Here is a 25,905-nt window from a genome sequence, read left to right as displayed (position 1 = left end):
CCCCAAAAAAAACCCCAACTATTTCTGCAGTACTAGAGAAACGGTTTTCACTAGTTTTAACCGGGAGCAGATGTTATATAAACGAAGGGTCTGATCCGCTATGGGCCACCGGGTGATATTTCCCTGGTGTCAGTATTAAAAATAGGACATAAACATATGGACGTATTTTCCATGTCTAGTAAAGCGACACACGTTTTCATTACTTTATATCAATCTGACTTAAACTCATACATAAATGTTTCTGTTATTGTTCTGATCATTTGTTGTTATTTAGTTTATTAAAAAAAACATAAAAAACTCAAGATGGCAACCGTGGTCTCATGTTAGTGGAAGCATTTCAAATTCTTATCTAGTTAAGTCAAGGGTGGTCGGGTGGCGCAGTGGTGGGTTTTCTCCGGGTACTCCAATTTCCTCCCACAATAAGACCCCCGCGCGCTAACATCCGGGCCAACAAGAGTGATTAATATAAGTTGAAATAACTTGTTTCATAATTGTTGTAAAATAAATAAAGTTTGTATTTGTCTAGTTAAGTTGACAAAACAAACAAGGTAAACAGCACAGGCCCAAAAGTCCTCTTGTTCTCCTTTTGAAACCATCCCTCAAACACATACAGTGCACAACTCCGTTCAGTCTCTGGATCCGCTACTGTGTATGTTATATAAATAGATGATCTGATAGCTAATAATTATGCTCGAGTGTTTCAACCAGATTGGTGTCACCAGGGATTTCAGTTGACTATTGACATTTTGCAATTTCAGAAGTCAAATAGAATTTTCCTTGAACTTTGAAGAGTCAAAGCATATGTCAAAATGAACGGTCGTTAAAACCGCACGTGACAAATCGCATTTATGAAGTCAAAAGAACGCTCTCCTTGGTTTACTGAAAGCCGTGGGCATTTGTTCACATGATTACGTTCGTGTTTAATTTATTGTACAAATATACAAATGGATTGGACAACAAGTTATAACAACTTAATAATATAAAGACTCTCTCATGCCCAGGGGTGTAGGATAGGGAACTCCTCAATACATCTGGTAAATATATTGTACATATATGTTTTGGGGAACAGGAGAAGGAAGGGTGTGGAGGTGGAGGTGGGGTGGAGAAAGGGGATGGGGTTACCTAGAAAAGAAATCGTGTAAACTGTGAAAAGTATATTCGCATTTGAATAAATTATAAATTATACAAAATTTCATGACATAGTCATTTTATAAAGCGCTTTAGAGGGGCTTAGGTTAGCTAGATAGGGCACTTTATCAAATGGTGTATATTAATTAATTAATAAATAATGAACAAAATAAGTAATCAGGCAAATAATGAAATGCAATTTCAAAAACATATATGACAACGTACACGGTTAAATAAAAACAAGAGATCCCAGAGGGATCTTGAGTGATTAATATAAGTTGAATTCATTAGTTCTTTGTCAGTTGATCTTTTCTCTTCTTTCCTCTAATCTGTTTGATCGAGTCATGTTAACAGTAAATGCACCTTGAGGTAACTTTTGATCTAAACTTAATACTGATGTGTATGAAAGCCAACTTTCAAAGTGAGTGTGTCATTTCACATATTTACTAGTACAGTACTTAATGTGAAAGAAATAGAATCGATCATTGCAATATGAGAAAGATCTGTTTAGTTCTTCTTTTAATCCATTTTGTTTTAATGATCAGTCTCAAAATATAACATGCACAACGAGAGATCAAGGGGAACCTACATATAAAATTTTAAAAAGATCCATCAAGTACTTCTGCAGAAATAGCGATAACAAACTTTCAATATCAAAATCCAAAATGGCTGCCTGTCGGTCATGTTGTTTATCCAATCAGTCTCAAAAGTTACCCTGCACAACTAAGGACCAAGGGGAACCGACATATGAAATTTGATAAAGACCTCTTTGGTACTTTTTGAGAAATAGCGATAACAAGAATTGTTTAAGGACGGACGACAGACGACGGACGGACCACGGACGCAGGGTGATTTGAATAGCCCACCATCAGATGATGATGGGCTAATAATAGTAGATATAATTATCAAAGTCTACTTTGTGACAAACTCGATCCCAATTAAACACAAATTGCTGAAACAGTCAACGATATTAACGTTATGTTGCCGAGTATATTTGTATACGTATTCAATGTCGTTAGTTTGGACATATTATTTCTGTTATTAACAACCCTTTGTTTCAGTATATGAAAAGCAACCCAAGGTCATAAAATGCCAAATGAATTGGAACTCTTCTTCGTTGGAGATACAACACACCTCTGGAACTCTATACCTTAATGGCAGTAGTAATTAACATACCTCTTAGTGGTCCGCTTGTCGGTCTTCACTTGAAACTTCCCTAGTGTCAGAAATAATGATGAGTCGTCTATCTTTAAACCTTGTAATCCGCCTGGTTAATACAAATATGGGCAGCGTTCGCTGGATTTTATCATATGATGGTCATGTTATCAGTAAAAAACCCACATGTCATATTTTTATGTATTGCATCATGTCATATTCGAGAGTATTTCATCAGGTTAAATACATCCAAAAAATATCTGGGGAAATCCAAATAAGAAAAATGTGGGGAAATGAAACTGACAGGATATACTGCTGTTGGTGATGGTTGGACTGTGGTGCAGGCGTGTAAGGAAATTCAAATCTAGTATTGTAAAACCTTGAAGGACGAAAGTTTTTATCTTTCTTGCTATGGAAATATGCTTTTTTTTTTTTAAATGTGGGTCATTCATTGTTGTACAGAGTTTTTAAAATACTACAACTCGCCTTAAAATAATGATACAGTAGTGACACATACGTAGCAGAAAATGCATCAAATGCACTTAGTACCAATACTGCAGTAACCATACGACATACAAAACAGGTTTTTTTCGAGTTGCCTCCCCTGTACCAATCACCGCGTAAAATGTACGACCGCTGTACAAAACCTTGTCGTTGCTGTAGGTGACAGAACTGTCTGCTAGTGTGTTACATATTGCCCACGTTTGTTATGGAATACAGCGTCTCGAACAGAAATAATACACGTTTACAATATCTGTATCAATAAAAGGAAGACTGGCTGAAGTCTATTAAAATTTTAAAATTAAAATATGCCTCAGGCTCTGCCAGTTTAATGTAATGTATCATTGAGAACAGAACTAATATAAATGACTTACCGCGGTCGCTCGGGAGGCTGATAAACTTCATGTCGTATACACACTTGAGTGACTTACCTTAACCATGGAATTAGATTATCTAAGTCCGTGCCTTAACCGGCCACAAAAAAACAGATACAACGCTTCCGGTTATATTTTAGTAGGTCAGAGACTTGATAACACTACTCAGAGACGTGTATACTGGCTTTATATTCTCTGCATGATTGAAATACACTGATAAAATGTATATACTCCGTTATCCAGCAAAAGGTCTCGTTTCAAATGTAATACAATTTGATACGAAATAAATAATTTCAATCAAAAACTCTCTAAAACTCGGTAAAATGTCAAGTGTGCCGCTGTTTGTCAGAGAGACCTAACATTCTTTATTATACCAAATACACAACATAGACAAAACATATTAACGATTGATTTTTTTTTTCCATAACGTATACAGTACGTTACAGAATTTAAAGCAACGTGCAAGAAAGTTAAAAATCCGGATATAATTTGCAGCTGTTCGCTTTGGCTTTTATAGTTTCATTAATGACTTCCGCTTCGATCTGCAGTCGGTCGCTGGCGCCAGAACCATGAATTTAGAGCTTCTTGGTAAGGTTTCTAGTTAACTTATCCCATTGTTTACATTCTTTAATGTTTTGTTTAACAGTGTCGCTTCATTTTGTTTTAATTAGATTTCTGATAAAGTAGCTATTTGTCATCATGCGTTCACAGAATGATGCTGACAGACCGATTGTTTTTGTTTAGAAAGTACGAATGTCAATGTCACTTTATACAGCTGATATAGATTACCGTATCGTTATTGTAAAAGATCCGCGTTTTTTTCGTAGTGTATAACGGGTTATTTAACAGCCTTTTGTCTCTTTTCAGAATCATTTGGACAGAATTATCCTGAGGTAACAATCCTGTAAAGATGAAATTTTAAGCATTTCTACAAATCATTGTAGTTTTTTGACAATTTTGTGATGCTGTTTACTGGAGTCAGCTATCTAGCAGTCTTGTTAGATGTCATTTAGAGGCTAAATGAGCGAACTTCGCTCAACTATTTTTTTTAAAATAATGTGGTAAAAAATGTATTTACAATATTAACTCTATAAATGTAACACATAGTAAACCTCTCACGTTATACATGTAATGCATGAAATGTGTGACTGCAGTATATACCCCATTAATTAAGTTTCATTTCAAACTGTATCTTCTTGACAGGACTTTGATGGCACATTGGACTGTGTGAGCATTGCCATCACATGTGCCTTCAACAGACAAGGGACACTACTGTCTGTTGGGTGTAACGATGGCAGGATCGTCATCTGGGACTTCTTGACAAGAGGAATTGCTAAAATTATTAATGCCCATGTCCACCCTGTGTGTTCTCTAAGGTAAGAACTGTGGTACTATATGTTTAAAGGTAACACATGTACCTGTGGTGCTATGTGCTAAAAGGTAATATCTGGGGTACTACATGTTAAAAGGAGGTTTCAACAATTCTGCTGAGTATGAGTGAAACCTGTATAATCTTTAAAAAACGTGAGACACAAACACATTGATCAGATTAACCGATCTAATCTAATTTCCTGTGTGACAGCACATTGGTCAGATTAGAGAGGCTGTCAGAATATAGGTATTATTTGGTAGGTATGTGCTTGCAGCATTATGTTGGATTAGCCAGGATGTCAAAATCCTCAGGAGTCAGATTAGACAGATAATCAAGTTTAACTCATTCACCACTGAAGACCTACTGACACATTTTAACTCCTCCAAATCAAAGGCTTGAATAGTTCATTATGAAATTTCAGAGGCGAATGAGTTAACTTAACATTACAAATCACCAATTTCATCTAGACTCAATTTACTCAATTAAAGTTTTTTTCAATTCTATAGAAATATATATTTAATCTTGAATCACTTGTTTAAGTAAAATGTATTTGAAGATTTTTTCCAAAATCTCCATCCTATTAAAAAACAAAAAACTTGAGTTTATACACATTTTTTGGAATGTTAAATTGAGCTCAAGGCGGAATTTGAATTTTGTTTGGTATTTCCAAACAGTGAAGTTTGTAAAATTGTATACAAATATATATCTTATCTTTAATCACTTGTTTAAGTAAGATACATTTGTAGTTTTTTTAAGCTCCATCCATTTAAAAAAAAAAGAGTTTATGATAATACTTCTGAATAATACATCGAGTCCCAGTCAGATTTTAATTATGTATGCAGTTGGAGTCGGAATGGACATAAGTTGCTTAGTGCTGCCACAGATAACACAGTATCAGTGTGGGACGTGATGGCTGGGGAGTGTGACAAGACCTTCCGATTCCCATCTCCTATACTCAAAGTCCAGTTCCACCCCAGAATCAGGTACAGTCCCTATGTCACTAGTACAATGTCTACTTTCCTCCTCTCGAAATAAAACAAGAACCAAACAGCATAGTTCCAAATTCATACCTAAAAATAATGAATGTGTGCAATTCTAGAATTGATACATTCTATTAAGGATAAAAATTAGACGTTTGAAATGTAAAAATAAAGTTAAAAAAATCCTGGTTTTCTGTTCTTTTTAATAATGTAGCATTTTTGATTTTATTTTGCATGTTTTGTAACACTTTGGTATTTCATAGTGTTATAATTTTTCGTTATTTCTATGATTGATATTAAATTTCTTTGAAGAATATAGTTATACAAAATACTCATTCCAAACATTGGTGTAGGAACTTGTCAAACTACAAACTTGAAATAGTAATTAAAATGAAATATCACAAATTATGATTTTGGTATATATCTGAATTATTGAATTAATGTAAAACAAACACAGCTTTACAGTATGCAAGTCTTCCTCAGCAAAAAGCTGCTTTTAGTTGTTTGAGAGCTGAGGACAGAACCATACAGCTAAATGTTGGTTATGTGTTTGTTGCAGTAAGCGGTTCCTGGTTTGTCCGATGAAACATCCTGCTGTGATGATGTCTATTGACGGTACACATACCACCATACAGATGGACGATGATGTACGAGCACTTTCTGGTTCATTTACTAACTGTACATTCGTTTTTCATAGACTTACCCCTGTCAACCCTCCACAGGGGTTTTCCTGGAATCAGTTATTTATTCTGTCCATCTTTATGAAAAAGTTTTGTCTCTTACAAACTCTGAACTCCTCTTTAGACTACGGTATAATTCCACAGAGGTGATAACTTTAGACTACGGTATAATTCCACAGAGGTGATAACTTTAGACTACTGTATAATTCCACAGAGTGATTATGTGGGTTTTTAACTTGGTTGCTAAAAACTATGATTTGTAGAATAATATGACCAGTGTAAAATGTATCCACGATAATACACTTCATAATCCAGTGTTCTCCCCAGAATGTTTTGAAAGAAGCATGGTATTTCAATATTTCTGTTAAATCAGCACTTTGTAAAATCAAAGCATCATGGTAACTTGATATCTACTATGAATATATATAGCAGAGAAGATCTAGGATAGCAGCATGGCAAGAAATTATAGGAGCATGGGGCCATGCTGCAAATATAGCCTGGGGAGAACACTTTAATCATAGTGTCCTCATGAAATAGCATCTGCGGAAGGTCTACACTAGGCTGTCTAGTATAAACGTCCTCCTGTGTATTGAAAAGAAATGTCCATTCGCAAAACTTTAGAAAAACTTGATATGTAATTTACTGGCAACAACCTCAGGGGCTAGTTTTGTGACCGATTAAATTATAGACCTTACTGTTGAGCATGTTACAATTGAATTGTTTTGTTAGTTTGCCCTTATGATGTCCCAGTGAGGAATCTGAAATCCACCTAACCAGTACTACCATATATTAAAACAAACAATGTGGATCTACTACAAATAAGATGCAAAAAGTTTAACGATATATTTGTAAATATTGAAAAATAGTAAAAGAATATGTGAGAAAAAAAGTAAATCATTGATGCTGAAGGTTGTAAATTTTGTATTCTATTACTAACAATTAAGGAATATATTTTTTTGTTTTCCAGTCAGATCTGAACATCGTAGCAGCTTTTGATAGACGAGGTAAACATATCTACACAGGCAACGCCAAAGGACGGGTAAGAACAGTTTTACCATGCTGTGTGAAAAGAAAACATACATATTTTATTAAGGAAAGAGAAAACTTCTATTTTAAAATGTTGATTTTTCTTAGAAACTGTTAGAGCTGTAGTGATGTCGGGTTTATCTTGAACATGTGAATGATGTCAATAGAAAGTTTGATTATCGGTATAAAAGAAAAATTAAGTTTCTTAAACAACTTCTATTTCTATATTTCAACAACATTTTGAATAATGTAGATTATGGATATGTTTAAAAATCTCCAGTTGTTTAGTTGTAAAGTTGAGAGAAGTGTAAAGCTTACACCGTTGTACACTAGAATTGTACTATTTTAAGACTAGGTAGTGCACTATGTATAGACTAAGGTCTGTATTACACTTTGATATATGTCTACTTAATATGTAGGTACATTTACTGGAGAAACACAGTTGTACTGTTGGAATCTAAATGGATTGACAAACTATATTGGTTTATATTAATTGTAATGATTGTAAGAATATTTCAAACTCAATAACTTAACTAGGTAGTCTTTTGCCACTAAATGCAATGAAAAAACACCAACTACAATAAATTCTTGTGTAATAATAAACAATTAGATCTGGTGTATGTGTTTGAAAGTTTTTGTACAAACAGGGAATATTCAAATCATATCTCAAATGTTATGATATCACTTTTAAATTTTCAATATCCAGCAATTACCTGATTGTGAAAAGATTCATGTAGCACAACCATTAAGTGTTTTATGTGAAATTTCGATGACTTGTACAGTATGTACTCTGTCACCTTCATCAGACAAATAACCAGTGAAGCGTATGTACAAAAAGATGTAAAATATATATGAGGTGTCAACAAATCGATGTTGATATACCGGTACTCTTTTTATAGGAAATTAATTTTTCAAATGCAAAATTTGAAACTCTTTTTTAAGTAGCTCTGAAGTCAATGCTTTCTTGTAAAGAACACAAAAGGAATATATACTTATATAATTTGACATTTAAACCTTACCCGGTATTTACACATTTCTGTTACTGTTATGATACAGAGTTTGTCAATAGTCAGATATGTTGATTCTAAAAAAAAATAATTATATTACAAGAATAGATTTTATACTTCATTCAGACAGTTTCATTCATATAATGAAAAATTTAGAGGATATTTGTTGGAGGTACTGAATAGGCTCTACAAATATTTAAATTTAATGGTGTGATTAGTATGTGATACGTTTTCTATAAATATGTAGCTCCGATACAAGACATTGCCAAACATAAGACCAGAACAACTACAGTAAAACGTTTAACATGTGAGGGAAGAATTATGCTAATAATCAATATTTGTGTTTTGAAGGTGCTTGTTTTTCCAATCAAAGACCTTACCAAGTTGGTGGCTTCATTCCGTGTTACAACAGGGACGTTAAACACAACAGCTATCAAATCTATTGAGTTTGCTCGACGAGGAGAGTAAGTTTACACTAAGTTCAGCTATTAAATATAGATCAAGTTTACATTCACAGGAAACATGGAGTGAATGCTAATAGATTATCATGATTTGTTGTATTTTTATTATGAGTATTTGTATTAACTTATAAAAATCAATAAAGCCATTATCAAAATTCAGATTTGTTTCAGAAGTGTAGTGATACAATATCTGTACAGTTTCTGTGCCAAAGACATACTTTTTTTTTATTAAATATCTGAACTTGTGAGCTTGGTTAATTGAAATATCTGAACTTGTTGTTTTAACTTTTGACTGAAGAAACTGAACTTATTGTGTTGACTTTTGACTGTGGATCTTGGTTAATTGTAGATGTTTCCTAGTCAACTCTGCTGACCGGATCATTCGTGTGTATGAGAGCCGGGAGGTTATGACCTGTGGGAAAGATGGTGAACCAGAACCGATACAGAAACTTCAAGATCTCGTAAACAAGTAGGTCTCGTCAACAAGTAGGTCTCGTAAACGAGTAGGTCTTGTCAATGAGTAGGTCTCGTAACAAGTAGGTCTCGTAAACAAGTAGATCTCGTCAACAAGTAGGTCTTGTAAACAAGTAGGTCTCCTAACGAGTAGGTCTCATAAACAAGTAGGTCTCATAAACAAGTAGGTCTCATAAACAAGAAGGTCTCATAAACAAGTAGGTCTCATAAACAAGAAGGTCTCCTAAACAAGTAGGTCTCATAATTAAGTAGGTCTCATAAACAAGTAGGTCTCATAAACAAGAAGGTCCCATAAACAAGTAGGTCTCGTAACAAGTAGGTCTCATAAACAAGAAGGTCTCATGTCTTCATTCTTTCTTACTCTTCTCTAATTACCAAATCAGTGTTGTGTCTTCCTCATTACCAAGTAGATTTAAGAGTTTTGGAGGTCCTGTGTTAAAATCCAAATTTGGATGTGCATTTTACCTCTCCTGTTAATTTGGCACCAAACTAAATATACCCTCGTAAGATGGTTAAAGGTCTCTTGCGTCTTCAGGGACAAAGACTTTTAATGGTGGGAGGAATGTATAATTGTACTGGGTTGATAGCCAGCGACCAGTAAACTCAATTGGAAGAGCGTCTGCCTAGAGAACGGGAGGCCAGTGTTTGAATCCCTGTCTGGCAGTGCATTTTTCCTCGTTGTTCAAGTTCCGAAAATCGATCTCTGAAAATGAAAGACAAACCGCTTGGGATTCTTAGGATTTTTTGTAATTTGTTTATTATAAGTGAGTTCACAAGTATTTTTTAAGTAGACATTTCTTTTGTTCCCAGCCTATATTGTAATATCTTTGTTTTTCAGAACCCTGTGGAAGAAATGCTGTTTCTCGGGTGATGGTGAATACATTGTAGCTGGATCGGCCCGTCAGCACTCCTTGTACATATGGGAGAAGAGTATCGGTAATCTGGTGAAAATTCTCCACGGCACTAAAGGCGAGCTGCTCCTCGACGTAGTGGTATGTATTTTTTGGAAATTTCTACCACCAAGTAGAATATACTTTTCTCTTACCCTGAACAGGAATATCCTTGTTTTGTTATAGGGTTTACGTGCCAGAATTTCTCACATTGTGTTTTGTGTTTGCCTTAAGTTCTATTAAATGTATTATGAGTGGAAAGATGTTTTGAAATTCAGTATTGCTAATTACAATCTGAAAAATCAAAATTATCATCACTAACCTGCGAGCCTATCAGAATAAATTGCAGCTCTAGAAATTTATTCATGGTCTCAATTAATTCAACGAAACAATTTTTTATTATAGATGCAGCTAACCATGCATGTAAATTTTGTGTCTTTATTCCAGTGGCACCCTGTACGACCCATCATAGCCTCCATATCAAGTGGCCTGGTGTCGATCTGGGCACAGAATCAAGTGGTAAGTTAGCCTTCATATCAAGTGGCCTGGTGTCGATCTGGGCACAGAATCAAGTTGTAAGTTAGCCTCCATATCTAGTGGCCTGGTGTCGATATGGTCACAGAATCAAGTGGTAAGTTAGCCTTCATATCAAGTGGACTGGTGTCAATCTGGGCACAGAATCAAGTGGTAAGTAAGCCTTCATATCAAGTGGCCTGGTGTCAATCTGGGCACAGAATCAATTGGTAAGTTAGCCTCCATATCAAGTGGCCTGGTGTCAATCAGGGCACAGAATCAAGTGGTAAGTTAGCCTCCATATCAAGTGGCCTGGTGTCAATCAGGGCACAGACTCAAGTGGTAAGTTAGCCTTCATATCAAGTGGTCTGGTGTCAATCTGGGCACAGAATAAAGTGGTAATTATAAATTAATCTCCATATCAAGTGACCTGGTGTCGATCTGGGCACAGAATCAAGTGGTAAGTAAGTCTCCATATCAAGTGGCCTGGTGTCAATCTGGGCACAGAATCAAGTGGTAAGCATGGGAACAGTCTTCACATCAAAAGTCTTCTCATTTCACTAGTTCTACTTACGTTACTTAAAAAAATGGTATGATGTAGCCTCTCTGTGCACTCTATCTGATAAATATGTCATTTATCCAAATTATAATGTATCCTTTTAATATTGTATAGGAAAATTGGAGTGCGTTTGCACCAGACTTCAAGGAACTTGACGAGAATGTTGAGTATGAGGAGAGAGAATCAGAATTTGATATTGAAGATGAAGATAAGGAAAAGGAAGAAGCTAAAGGTAAGAGACGTTTAGTATTTGTATATAAAGGCCAAAGTTCACATACAAAGCTCAATGTCCTCCGGTTAGTGGCACATGTCAGAGTGATATGTCCAAATGGTTTAATACTGTTTACCAGTAAATTTTTACCCACCCAAACTTTGGTGATATACTTGTGTATTCGCCAAGTATTAATTTTGCCCTTTGCATTTGATTGGTATGTTTATTATGTTGTTTACTAATGTCTGGTCTAATGATAAATTTGCCTGTTTCCAATCCTTAATTATGATGATAAAATTCAACATTTGATATAGCGCCCTATTTAGCTAGAATAAGCCACTCTAAAGCGCTTTACAGTACATAGGTATACAATTTATACAATCAATACAATAAGCATATACATTACAATTTTGAGGTATTTGCAGGAGCTGCCTTATCAGGCGCTAACTACTTGTCCTATGCCACCTGGCTAACATCGCACTATGCATGTATGCCTGTGTGTGTGCTGGAGATGTATTCCTTCACACTGAAAAAGTTGAAAGTTAAACTGCGGTGAAAGTTTCCCAGTATACAATATCTGTTGTCATCAATAGCACCACTGCCATGGTGCTGACGTCATTCTGTTACTAGTCCCCAACAAGTACTACTGGACGGAAGCATAGCTGTCAACTTCTGAAACCTTCATTAAGAGAGATCTCCCTCATTCCATATCTAAAGTGTGTGAAAAAGAGGAAGTGTTTACCGCACAAATCTCACATTGTTGAGCATATAGTAATAATGACTGCATTATGAAATTTGAAAAGTAACTGAAAAAACAGTCTGTCTGAGGGTCAGTGTGTCCCAGGCAGACTCTCATGCTCTGTCATCTACAATTACCATATTTTGTATGAGACTATCTCCTGGAAGAGTGTCACTGAAATTTTTGTTTGTGTCCCAATATATACAGAGCTGTGGCCCCTTGTTCACTGTTGGTCACACTCTGCGCGGGTATATTTGATATACTCAGTGACAGCCAACTACAATTGCCAAACGTTTTGTGCATCTCTTGGAATTTGTGATTACCTCCTGAGATGATTGTGTGTCATACTGAAATTGTGTAACACTCTCTCCTGGGATAGTTGGCATACTGAAATTGTGTAACAATCTCCTGGGATAGAAGACGTTGAGTTTTGTCATAGAATGGAATTGTGGTGCGATAGATAACAGACACAAGAAATAAAGTTCACATATTTATTCACTCCAGCAAGTTAAGTTCACCAGTAATCCATACACGTTCACGGCACATTCATTCATTCCTCTCCGTACATTTCTGCTATATGCCCTTCACACTACATCTATACTCAGTCTCTACTCTTACTAATCTACGACTAACACAAAAACTCTGAGACTAACGAAGCTTTGGCTACTCTATACTCTGACGATTCTGAAGTGTACCCTTTCCGTTATATATGACGGACCTCAGTATTTATTTAAAATAAGCTAAACACGACTATGGGTCAAAGTGCTATCAGATAAGGTCTTGCTGTGCACGTGAACATTATTGATTAATTGTAAGACCGGACCAGTACTTACTGAAATTCTATAATTTCTTCATGGCAGTACCTTGGCCTCATTATATATTAAGCGCTTCCCAAATAAAAATCAATACTAACTACTGTAAGTTTTCTGAAAGTCATTACCATTGGGTCTTGTACCCAACTTTATCCAGAGCTATGGCCCTTTGTATATTTTTGACACCAAAGTTCGTCCATAGGTCAAGACCATGGATCGCTGTAGTTATTTTGCCTTTGTCTATGTATTGTGATATAATACAGGTAGGTTTGTTGCTTTCTCTAGCATTGTTTACACTTTTCATGAACTTAACTTGCTCTCACATATTCCTAAAGTCAAAATATCCTGTGAAAAATTAGTGCCAGTATTTTTTTTAAATAAGATAAGACAGCATATTTGATACAGTTGCTGATATGCATAAGTAAATTCAATACAGAAAAATCTACTAACCATTTAGTAATAACAGTTATGTTTTTGTTGTTGTCAGGGCCCGACGAGGAGGACATTGAAGTAGACGTCACCACAATAGAACCCATACAGGCGTTTGTTAGCAGGTGAGTGAGCCTTCCCTCTATAGAACCAATACAGGCGTTTGTTAGCAGGTGAGTGAGCCTTCCCTCTAAAGAACCCATACAGGTGTTTGTTAGCAGGTGAGTGAGCCTTCCCACTATAGAACCAATACAGGCGTTTGTTAGCAGGTGAGTGAACCTTCCCAATATAGAACCCATACAGGCGTTTGTTAGCAGGTAAGTGAGCCTTCCCACAATAGAACCCATACAGGTGATTGTTAGCAGGTGAGTGAGCCTTCCCACTATAGAACCCATACAGGTGTTTGTTAGCAGGTGAGTGAGCCTTCCCACTATAGAACCAATACAGGCGTTTGTTAGCAGGTGAGTGAGCCTTCCCACAATAGAACCGATACAGGTAAGCTGGCTCAGAATGGCCACATAATGAATGATTCATTTGTAGACCTACATAAGTTATGACATTTTAAAAACAAAACAGGTACCGTAAAAACCCATGTAATTGCGCGTTTTTTTCCCAGAAATTTAATACCCAAAGTAGGGGGTGCGTAAAATACACAATTAGTAGAGCTATTGTTAACGGGTAATCACAGATATAGTGTTAGCTAATTACTGCATTGTAATTTGTATTGACTGTAGTGTTGAGAAGTGTCAATAATTTACGCTGAAGCATGCGATCCTACCTGGCCTATTGTCCGGGACCAGACGATATCGGTGAAATCATGCCCTCCGGTTTACTTACCTGTAAATGTCGCAAAACCAGTAGTCATGACCACAGATGACCGATTTTAATAATTTTACAGTAGGTAAAAATTGTGTGGCCAAAAAATATCGCCAAACCACTGACTTAGATAATCTAATCTGATGAGCCCTTCTCACTGATCGTAATTATGATCAATAAAAGGTATCTAATTATGTCTCTCACCAGGAGATATGCACCAGCGGTTACTAAACATCGTATTACTTATTAATTGATATGTTTTTGTAAGCAAGTAAATGTTTTATGTAAAATATTGCTAAAATGAATTGATGTATGCCGATATGCGCACACTTGTGTGTCATGTGTGATCAGATAATTCAAAGAAAACAAACAACAAAATACACATTTTACGTAGTTTCTTCTTGGTTTTTAATATCATTTTACATCAATGGAAAAAAAATCATAAGAAATATATTTAAAAAAATAATAATTCAGAGATCGATTTGCGGAGCATGAACATCGTTTTTTTTTCCAGATTTTTTGGGTGCGCAAAATATTCGAGTAGAAGCTTTTTTCACGATTTTCAGCCTCAAAAAGTACCTGCGCAAATTACACAGGTGCGCAAATTACATGGGTTTTTACGGTAATCTGTTTGCTACTCCCTTTTATGGATTGGTGGTTTGGTTTGTACGACTTATGGTCAATTCTATAAAATGGGAAAAGGGATCCCCCCCCCCCCATTTGTGGCTGTAATTCATGTCACAAAGAAAACATGGTTACCCAGTTTTGGTTCAGATAAGCACACCGGGTTATCGGAATGGCATTATTTCTAACTGTTGCAGCCCTGGTATGAAGTTGGTACAAACCTCTCAGTTTTCATGTCTGTATTAGTTAGAATTAACCTAATTTCATCAATTATTTTCACATGAATTTCCAACACTGAGAATTCCCTGTGTATGATTTTTCTGTGTTGTATGAATTAGAAATGATCCTATTTCTCTGTTACAGTGACGAGGAAGATGAGGATACAGAAGCTTTACTGTTCCTGCCCGTATCACCAGAACTGGACGAGCCCGAAGCTCTCGGAGAGGGGGTATATATACAGTGAAATTTTCTTATTCTTAAAACTTCCCAGAACCCTTATGTCTGGAAGCAAAATATTTTGAAGGAAAGTTCTGGACATTTATTAATTCAAGCTATAATCCGTAGACTTAAGCACCAATTCTGATAGCATTCTGGTGGTGGTATCTTAACCAGGAGATTTCTCTGGTAATAATAGTTAGCTTGCCTTAACAATTGTTTGTTTATGAATTAAACAAGATATCAGCTTTGTCAAAATAGTACTATAAACACGTTCTCAGCAAAAACAGAAAAGGAAAATGAGTACAGGTTATCATAGTTTTAAAAGAATTTTTTTTATGTAACATATTAATATTCATGAATCAAAAACTGACATATTACTTGAACAAATTACAACTCTAAAAATTCAAGATGGCGCCTGTAGGTTTTTTTCCAACCAGTCCCAACATTTGATATGCATAACTAGGGACCATGAGGAACCTTCCTGTGAAGTTTGACAAAGATCCCTCCAGCACTTGCTGAGAAATAGCGCTGACAAGAAATGTTTAAGGACAGACGGACCACAGACGAAGGGCAACTTTAATAGCCATCTGATGATGGTGGGCTTACAAGGATAAAACTACTGCAGTACTCATAGTAATGTCAGGATTGTACTTCAGGTGTTGAACAATTCCTACCCTGTATACTGTTGTGACAGGTGAATTAACTGTTCAGGTACCATGTCCCTTATAGTGGCCCTTTCAACACAAGGTCTGCTTTGAATCATCATTCGACAAACACATGATTTGATTCCTGTTTGATTCCCGTTTGATTCCAGGTCCTGGATGAACCTCCACCTCTGGAGAAGAAGCGCCCCACTCCAACTTCAGATCACACACCGTCACCAAAGAAAAAGAAAACTAAATCTGTAGACGTTGATCTACCTAATGCTCCCTCAGATGGTAAGTCTTCGTACAATGTAAGGGTAAATTAAGTTTCAATGTCATAGTCATGGTAACACTTGGGACAAGGTGAAGGTCAGTGTAAATATAGATCTAAGGTCAGTCAGTGGATAGCGCATTTGCCTTTCACCAAGAGCCAGGGTTAAAATTTCCTGGTCGCACATGAAAAGATGAGGAGTCTCCTGGTCGACCACATGGGTTTTCTCCAGGTACTCTGGTTTCCTCCCAAATTGAAGTCCCCTTAGCCCTAACATCTGGGTCAAAAAAAGTGATTAATATAAGTTGATATAAGTTATTTCATATTTGTTGTAACCTAAATAACCTTTATACTTAAGTAAAGAACATTCACTCCACTAGATAATATACTCTAGGTAAGGTAATTCTGGTTCTGTGATGCAGTATTCAGGGGATTGGTACTGTTGGGCTGTCAGAAATAAGACCAATAACAATGAGAACAAACTCGAGCAGACACACATGCTCATCCTCACACTGGGTAAATGAAGTAGATCGCATGATGATAATAATAATTATAATTTGAGGTTCTTATATACCGCTTTATCACAACCTAGTTCGTAGGTCATCTCAAAGCGGTTCACAAATTATTATTCATGGTTATAGGGCCTTTGCAACCAGCTTACATCTTTCTCAACTCCCTGGGGAGCAAACGGCCGGTGCTGCCATTTCAGGTCCACAGCTAGCATTCTACTATTCTAGCACTGCCTAATAGCATACTCATTTACAGCTGAGTAGATTGGAACAAGTGGAGTAAAGTATCTTGCTCAAAGATACAACACAGTGCTGTGCCACGACTCGAAACCACAACCCTTCGGTCACGAGCCTGGCGTCCTACCACTACACTACCCTGCCTCCTAAACAATAGTACCCTGTGCTTGAGTAAGGTAGTTCTGACACTTCACTCCTAATTGCTCAATATATACTGGTTAGCTTATTTCTTTTATGAAGCAAGTTTTTCCAGCTTACATAAAACAACTTTGTTGGCCCGGATGGTAGAGCACAGTGGGTCTTACAGAAACTACCTCAAGGTAAAGAAGGTGGACTTGTGCCTTTTCCACATTTGATAAGTAAATCAAACCCCAGCCATTTATCTGAAGGCCTGTGTGCTGTCCACTGTGTCACCTAACCGATATTAATTGTATTAAAGACATATTTCTGTTATCCCTTGAATATTAAGTATAGCAAGAGCTGTAGACAGGACAGTGTTGTACAAATGTTTTATGATATACAGTTATTAATTTAAAATTTCTTTTGTTCTTGCTGGTCCATTGTAATCTAGAATTTTCCTCTTTCAGAAATACATCCCTTGCTGAATGTCAAAAAGCCAAATGAAAAGAACGCAGGAAAGAAATCTCGTCCTAAGCAGAGACCCCCTAAAGAAAAGTCGAAACACAAGGAAAAGTTAAAGGACGATTTTGTAAGTAAAAAAAAGTGTTGTTAATCTTCTTTTTAAAATAAACACATTAGCACAACTAAATTGAGAAAATATTTGCAAAACTTTGGAATCAATAAGTTTTGTTATTACCAGAATCTTTAATTTTGGAAGAGTAGTTTTCTATGAAAATTAAAATTAAAACTTTACTAGATAAATATATCACATAATAGGGTTCTCTGAATTCCAAAAAATATTTTTTCCCTTTGCCTGTGTAATCCATATTCGACCAGGTTTAATGTAAGTTCCAATGGTCACTGTGATAATAAATTCACACTCATTCCAGAGAGCGAAAAAGACAAAAATTAAACTGCAGTAAAACTTGTCCTGATCTACAGTATATCTAGATTGTTAGTCTTTTACAGATATGTCATACCAAAGACTTTCTCATGGTTTTTGACTGTAACTGATATTTCGGTGCTTTTCCTTTGAGTGCTCATTGTTATGTTAGTTCCCCACCATTACTCATGGTGAGAAGACCATTTTTGTACTCCATCTGGCAGTCAGTCCAGGGCCGGTATTCATGAAACCGTTCTCATGCTCAAGCATGGATTCTGTGCATAAACCAACATTCTTGTAACTCACTTAAATCATGTCAAACGATCAAAAAGTTGAATGAAAACATTCAAAACAGTATTCAGATTAAGTCTCTTCACTTTATTTTCAAAACCATTGACAAAATAAGATGTTATTATTCATTTATAACCAGAACAAGGAATTGGGCTTGAGCACAAAATCCATGCTTGAGCATGAGAACGATTTCTTGAATACGGGCCCAGGCGTCACTTTGTTTGGGAGTACTGTTAGCCAGTAAAGGTTTAGTCCTCTGCAATACTGGCAAATGTATCATGACAGCAAACATTAGTGTACAGCATTTCACACTGGCTGATTATAGAATTAAGCAACGAAGGGTGAGTATTTGACTGGAATAAGTTTCCCAGTATACAGGGTCTCTCATACTGTCACCTACAACTGCTGAGTTGTGTATGTCAGTACCTATTGGTGAAGGGTGGAGTGCAAAATAATGAAATAGGGTCTTGTGCCAAATTTATATATAGAGTTGTGGTTCTGTGTGTATCTATGTCTGGGGCATTTCTCGGATATTGTTACCTGAAATTACCAAATTTTGTATGGTATGGAATGATTGAGGTTGTATGCTGAAATCCGTGCATGTGACCCGATTTACAGAATCAATCCCCTCGGTTAATTTCAGATACTGAACTTCAGAATGTCAGGATGTGGGGAACAACGGTTTTCTCACACTAGAAGTATCGTCTTGGCACAATTATTTTATCTTCCTTTTAAAAACTTAAATAAAAAGATTGTTTAAAAGCCTCTTTCTGCAACATATTGTATCATTGTCACCATTGATCTTGTGTCTCTTTAGACTTGTTTTGGTTTATGTTTCAGTACTGAGTGTGAAGAGCAAAATTGTGCGAAGAGAATCTGTAGATACGCGGCAGCTGTCATAACATATCTGACGTGGATACAGCAGGCTGCTGTGACATATCTGACAGATACAGCAGGCAGCTGTAACTAATATGACACTGATACAGCAGGCTGCTGTTACATATCTGACAGATACAGCAGGCCGCAGTAACATATCCGACGCAGGATACAGCCGTCTGGTTCTGTAAACCTGTCAGAAGAGTTCTGGAGTATAGAATATCAAACCAATGTCAGACCTGTAAATAAAGACAGTCATACTAAACCAGTCGTCTCAAAGTGGATGGAAATATTTTCGCGATCCATATCAACTGACATTTTATGATGCATGTACTATTTAATATGAATCATGCTTAAGTGTCACGTCTGTGTAAATATTTCTAACAACATTCATGTTTATACCTGTACTGACGCTGATGTAAATATCTGTACATACAACTTATGTAACATACAAACCTAATAAATATTGTACAGAAAATGGTTTTTTTTATTCATTATGTCTTCCCTTGTATGAAAGAGGGTGGCATGTTCTATAAGTATCGTTTCCTCTAATAACATCATGTCTAGGGCCAGTAGTCATGAAACCTTTCTCATGCTCAAGAATGCATTCTGTGCTCAAATCAGCATTCTTGTAATTATATAACTTGCTAACCCCTTTCACCCCTATGTAACTTTAGTAGATTCTACCATGCATTGATCTGGATGAGTCCATTATGGTCTAGTGGTGAAAGGGTTAAATAATGTGACATAACCAAAAAGGTCAAGTCTGGATATTGAAAACAGTATTCAGACTTAGGTTTCTCTAAAATTCTTCAAAAGTATTACGAAAATGGGAATTTTCATTAATTGAGCAAAGAATTTGAGTTTGAACATGAGAACAGTTTCATGAATATAGAGTCCTGGCCTTTACTTTTAAACCATTGCAGATGTCTAGATGAAAATTGAATTAATATGTGTAGTTACATTCTCCACAACAGGTGTGTAATGCACCTTAAATTCTTGAAGATATCTTGATGAAATTTTAATACAGTACTTTGATCACCCAAAGGTGTGCAATGTAGTGAAACTTGCTCACTGACCTTCACTTCTTGATCCAAGAAAAATTGCCATAATTAGCTCACCTGCCCGAAGGGCGTGTAAACTTATGCCATGGAGCGTTGTTTGTCCGTCAAACAACTTTTTGTTTAAATGACTTCTCCTGAAGATCCGAAAGTCCTAGTCATTATATTTGGCCAGTAACATCCTGGGATGGAGCCCGACAAAGTTTGCGAATGAAAATCATGATATTTGTCCAGTAGCATCTTATGATGGAACCCAATGAAGTTTGGGAATGAAAATGACATTGACCTATACTTTCAAAGGCATATGTCTGTCATGCGACACCATCCTTATATGACATTAGCTGTTGCAAAAACAATCAACAAATGACAGCAAACAGAACCCTTCAACACATTTCTGAATATCTGAACGTGTCAAGTCCTGCCCTTATTCCCCACCAGAATCCTGTGTTTGAGTTCAACAACATTTGCACATGAATATGCCCTTGCCTTACGTATACTTTCAAGGTCACAGGGGTCAAATAACTGTAAATCTTCAACCGCTTCTGCATATCCATTCAACCTAACTTCACAATATTTGGCCAACAACTCCATGTAACAAAACAAACAGGTGAGCGATACAGGCCCTTCTGGGCCTCTTGTCTTTTGAACCATTGAAGATCTTTACGAAATCCTGCATAATCTCCTGCACTATAATATGAGGTTACAGTAGCCTTTACCAATATGTCAGAGGTCAAATATGTTCTCAGGTTTCAATGAAATCTTGCTCTGGCTGATAATTTTGGACCATTGAAGAATAATAAAATCTTTCACTCCTTGACGATGAGATAAGGGGTGGGGGTATCTCAACCAGAGGGGGAAGACTCCCCAAGTTGCCAACATGAGGCTACATTTAATTTTACCGCAAAATATTGTACCACCTTGTCAGACACCACTTTCTGTACTTCAGGTATAGGCTGGACGCTACTACCTCTATTTCAGGTATAGGCTGGGCACCACTTTCTGTACTTCAGGTATAGGCTGGGCATCACTTTCTCTACTTCAGGTATAGACTGGACACCACTTTCTCTAAATCAGGTATAGACTGGACACCACTTTCTCTACTTCAGGTATAGGCTGGCCACCACTTTCTGTTCTTCAGGTATAGGCTGGGCACCACTTCCTGTACTTCAGGTATAGGCTGGACACCACTTCCTGTACTTCAGGTATAGGCTGGCCACCACTTTCTGTACTTCAGGTATAGGCTGGACACCACTTCCTGTACTTCAGGTATAGGCTGGACACCACTTCCTGTACTTCATTTATGTCTTGAAATTGTACATTGTTCCGATGACGGCCCATGGAGGGAACTAAACCAGTAAACTGGTTAAAGTTGGCGAGACACCCCATGTTGCCTGGTCATCTCTTTTGAGTTTCAATTTCTCTCATGGCTGGACTAGCGAGATCCATTTAGGAATCAACTGATCGCGGTATGCTGAACATTGGTCTGGTTTGATTTTGTTTTAGTCCTATTAACAGCTAAGGTCCATTGAGTATGTGCCTCCATGTGTGTAGTGTAAGCCGGAGACAGGGTATGGTAGCAGACATTGAACCTCATTCTCCGTTATTTGTGAGAATTCATACCCATGTCATATCTATTTCCATAAACTTCAAACATTTTTCATGTATAAAAATAAAAACAAATTATGGCTATCAATTGAAAATATTTATTCGTTTATGATTAATAATAATAATATTCCATTAAGTTAAAACTTGAGGACAAACAACATCCTACAGTAACATCCCATCACCACCGATTGTATTCCGTCTTTGCGTATTGCAGAGTTATCTTCTCTTGGGAGCAGGTATTGATTGTTACGTCATTGGTTTGTGCGTCAAAATTACGTCGTTTTCTCAAAAATTGATGACGTTACTCTCACAAACAAGTGACGTAACAGTCAATACCTGCTCCCAAGATAAGATAACTCTGCAATACGCAAAGACGCAATAGCTGGTGATTCAGTAGTCTGGAGTGGTAGCATGATTTTACTTCACACACCATACTTTACCAGACGAAAATTTTCAATAAAAGTTGATATAAAAATTCATTTGAAGAGATGATGTACAAAAATCTTTCAATGGCTTATTATTCCAAGATGCATGACATTTTATTTAACAAGTCAAAAAGATATACAATGATATATTTTACATTCAAATGTTTTATTTGTGACTAGTTTTTCCCCAAAATGAACAAAAAATTGCATTGCTTAACATTTTTGGATTCAGAATTACCAGCATTATGTATTTGAGTACCAGGCTGTAACACGATGCTGTAATTTTAATAAGTTGAGATCACCTATAATGGAAATACCCATTTCTGGATTTTAAACAACATCAGAAAACAATAACATGATCAAACAAGGATATAATTACTTAATAACTCATTCACCCCCGAAGACACATCTGAACCCTTCCAATTCAAAGGGTGGAATAGTTCATTATGAAGTGTCAGGGGGTGAATGAGTTAACACAGAAATATACACCAATACATAGTTTGAGATATTATATTAAAATCTGACAATATGTGGCAGGAAGATCTCGAGAAATGTTTATCACTTGTCTTGACTGGCAATACAGACGTGGGGCCAGTTTATTTATGCGGAACAACAGGTTTGTTTGTTTTTGAATGTACCATTTTCAGGTATAAACCCTGGCAGACCTGCTAACGTTTATGCAGGCCTTGCAAGTCTTTGTCGTTTTTTCCCAATGTGAAACAGAAACATCAACCCTTAAATTTTTTTAAAGAAAAAGTGCTTGAAAAATACCAACCCTTTTTTTTGGTGAAGATGGTTTCTCCCTAGATCTGGGAGTAATGTGATCGACACAAAAAGTTTACAACAAGAACAAATATGAAAACAGTTCCCTCTCAGATTTGTAGCAAAACTTATACCTTAGCTCCAAACTTAAAGAGATAATAAATATATTCTACACACCTAGATGTGATTACATAGGTCAAGGTTCACCTTAGTATGGTATTCAAACTTTGCTTCGTTGCAGGATCTTGTACAACCTGTGAAATAAACACTGAATTGTTCTGTCATCATTTTTGATCAGTCTTTCTGATGTGTAACTGTCTGTGAATGAAAATGGATACGAAATTAAAAACGAAAGGAAATGAATTCATGACAGCATACTGACTATCAAAGACCAAATTTTTGATTTAATCTAATTTTAACAATAATGAAAAACTTATATTTTCCTAGAAAAGCATCAACCATGAATGAAATGACTTTGAATTACCGAGAATTTTATGTCCATATTTTAAAATAGGATAACAATTATCATCCCTTTCAATGAAAGGCATAAGGGAGAAAGGCAAGCTTATCATTGTAACTCAGTATAGACAGATTCGACTAATTCTTAATCTGATCACCAAGTACAGGTAAGTAATAACACACCAGGTGCTAGCTATTATTAAGCCAGACAGTATTTATTGACAAGTTGCAGCTATAAACAATGGCCATTAAGCTATCAAGCCAGTATTTAGTGATGTACATACAATAGCCGATTTATGTTCATTGAAACAAAACTGAAAACCTTATTGCTGAAAAGTTGTGCCGACTCTTGGGAAACAAAAAAAGTTTTGAAACCCGAGAACGTTTTTGATTTTAAATGAATCCCAGTGTTACCGGTAGTTATAGACATGTGATAACTATCGACAAGCTAGCTGTATACTGGTGGTTGGGTTTGATCAGGTAAACACTTACACATGTGTTATTGAAGCATAAAACCAATTGATACAGAGCCACATATATCTTCTAATGAACATATCTCTTACAGGAAAGTATTTCTTGTTTTCTGAAACGGCTAGATATCAAGAAAAGGAATCTACTGGAGAGATCCTGAACTACAGGTATAGTACATGGTATCATGACAAACATACAATCTGGTAAAACAACACATGGATTAAAATAGAACTTGAAAAATAAAATATAAATAGAAAACAAAATCAGTAATAGTTTTCTAGTAAAATTACAAACCAATTACAAAATTGATAATATTAAAAACAACATCAATCAGTAATAAATTAAGTTTACATTCAGCTACGTTGTTCAAAGTACTCCAATTTCAGTCTCTCAGCAGAGCTGTCAATATCCCTCTCAGCAGAGCTGTTCATATTTCTCCATCAGGATACTGTCCAAACCCTTGAAGGCGAGTTTGTGAAGCGGCTTGAAGTCCAATATTAAAATCACATAAGATTTATGATGCAGCTTAAAATTGTATTAAGCCCACTTGTCTAATAACATGAAGCTTTCTTGATGGATGACTGATGAAGCCATCATGAAATAAAGTGACGAGTTCATTTGCAGGATGAAAGATTCAAAGGTTGGAGCTCATTGGAAGCTTAACTGCTGAAGCCAACTTGAGGGTTTCCCAAAAGATGACGTTCACTTGAGAGGCGGGAACTCGTCTGACAGCAGTGTGTGGTCCCTACAGTTGGGGCAGGTGCTCTGCTCCTTCAGCCACTTACGAATACACTGTAATAGAGTAAACACAGTCAGCTTGTCACAGTTCGTTAGCGATGAAAATTTTATATCCCAATGATTATCTCTATGTCATATCAGCTCGTGATTGAGAGCAATTTTTTGGGGTAATACATGTACTTGAAAATTATCTTCTTATTATTTCTACGATTTAAGTTAACCAACAGTGTTTCATTATTTAGAACTTAGTTACAGGTTAAATGAAACATATGTAACTGCCTGGTTTACTTTCAAACTTTTACAGTTTACTATACAGTATATTCCATACCACATTATGTTTTTGGTTTTTTTAATTTGTTCGGTCAAAAATGCTCTAATATGCCCGAGATTCAGTAAGATTTCTAGGGATGTGTATTTTCTTTTTAGAGAGATGATAATGAATATAAACATTTTGTTGGAACACACAGCAGTTGTCTTTTTTTGCAGAAATAAGAAATCCTGGTGAGCACGTCATTCAGAAAAACCATAATGAATTAAACTATTATATACGTTTACTGTCCTTGATGTGGGGAAACACGATTTGCTGTTTCTCTAGATAAATCTGTTTCAACTTTGCCCATGTGAAACATAATTTATCTTGGAGAAACGTAGAACTGTGTTGAGGTGGTTCTTGCCAATTCTTCAAGAGAGGCTCAGAATGAGGGAAATTATACGCCAGGAAACCTCAAAAACATGAGGGCAACACAATGTTCTTAATGTCCTTTAATGAGATCAATAAAATCTAATCAGACACGCTGTATATAGATGAGGGGTAATATTATGTGTTACTAAAAACTTATAATATGTCTGTACTACATCTGGCAATATTTGTGGGTAATCTGACACAATGAAGCTATGTTGGGAGTGTAGGGTGGGCACATACCTTGTAACAGCTGGCAATATTACTGGGTATCTGACACAATGAACCTATGTTGGGAGTGTAGGGTGGACACATTCCTTGTAACATCTGGCAATATTACTGGGTATCTGACACACTGAAGCTATGTTAGGAGTGTACTGGGTATCTGACACTGAAGCTATGTTGGGAGTGTAGGGTGGACACATACCTTGTAACATCTGGCAATATTACTGGGTGTCTGGCACAATGAAGCTATGTTGAGAGTGTAGGGTGGACAAATACCTTGTAACATCTGGCAATATTACTGGGTATATGGCACAATGAAGCTATGTTGGGAGTGTAGGGGGGGCACATGCCTTGTAACATCTGGCAATATTAGTGGTGTATCTGACACAATGAAGCTTTGTTGGGAGGGTAGGGCGGGCACATACCTTGTAACATCTGGCAATATTAGTGGTTTATCTGA

The 25,905-nt window shown here is 36.4% G+C and overlaps 3 protein-coding genes across 8 annotated transcripts in view; 1 reads left to right on the top strand and 2 right to left on the bottom strand.

The window, feature by feature from the left end:
- Positions 1–3,239, bottom strand: part of LOC110464291 (cytochrome P450 4F6-like) — a 19,267-nt gene extending 16,028 nt beyond the window's left edge. Inside the window, exons 1-2 of one of the 2 annotated variants that reach the window (XM_021519427.1) lie at positions 3,159–3,239; positions 2,305–2,395 (exon numbers count right to left, since the gene is read on the bottom strand). The gene's annotated coding sequence lies outside the window, so the exon portion shown is untranslated. The remainder of the gene's footprint in view (positions 1–2,304; positions 2,396–3,158) is intronic. The other variant, XM_021519428.1, reaches the window with a different exon arrangement.
- Positions 3,240–3,672: 433 nt separating this feature from the next.
- LOC110464287 (retinoblastoma-binding protein 5-like) lies at positions 3,673–19,498 on the top strand. The gene is made up of 16 exons (XM_021519420.1): positions 3,673–3,746; positions 4,026–4,051; positions 4,362–4,534; positions 5,373–5,513; positions 6,070–6,157; positions 7,158–7,229; positions 8,575–8,687; positions 9,034–9,153; positions 9,997–10,150; positions 10,496–10,567; positions 11,235–11,352; positions 13,370–13,436; positions 15,115–15,199; positions 16,004–16,127; positions 17,438–17,559; positions 18,985–19,498. The coding sequence occupies exons 1-16, from the start codon at positions 3,728–3,730 to the stop codon at positions 18,988–18,990; spliced, it is 1,500 nt and encodes a 499-aa protein (XP_021375095.1). The 5' UTR covers positions 3,673–3,727; the 3' UTR covers positions 18,991–19,498.
- A 2,487-nt stretch (positions 19,499–21,985) lies between these two features.
- Positions 21,986–25,905, bottom strand: part of LOC110464267 — a 54,593-nt gene continuing 50,673 nt past the window's right edge. For all 5 annotated transcript variants that reach the window (XM_021519380.1, XM_021519381.1, XM_021519382.1 and 2 more), the window contains exon 37: positions 21,986–24,595. In XM_021519380.1, coding sequence (XP_021375055.1) covers positions 24,506–24,595 — 90 coding nt within the window. In that variant the 3' untranslated portion in view covers positions 21,986–24,505. The remainder of the gene's footprint in view (positions 24,596–25,905) is intronic.

The sequence above is a fragment of the Mizuhopecten yessoensis genome, unplaced genomic scaffold, assembly GCF_002113885.1.
Source record: "Mizuhopecten yessoensis strain PY_sf001 unplaced genomic scaffold, ASM211388v2 scaffold10979, whole genome shotgun sequence".
In the NCBI taxonomy this organism is placed as follows: Eukaryota; Metazoa; Mollusca; class Bivalvia; order Pectinida; family Pectinidae; genus Mizuhopecten; species Mizuhopecten yessoensis.
The sequence above is the reverse complement of the archived record's forward strand: the minus strand, read 5'-3'. Positions and strand labels throughout refer to the sequence as shown.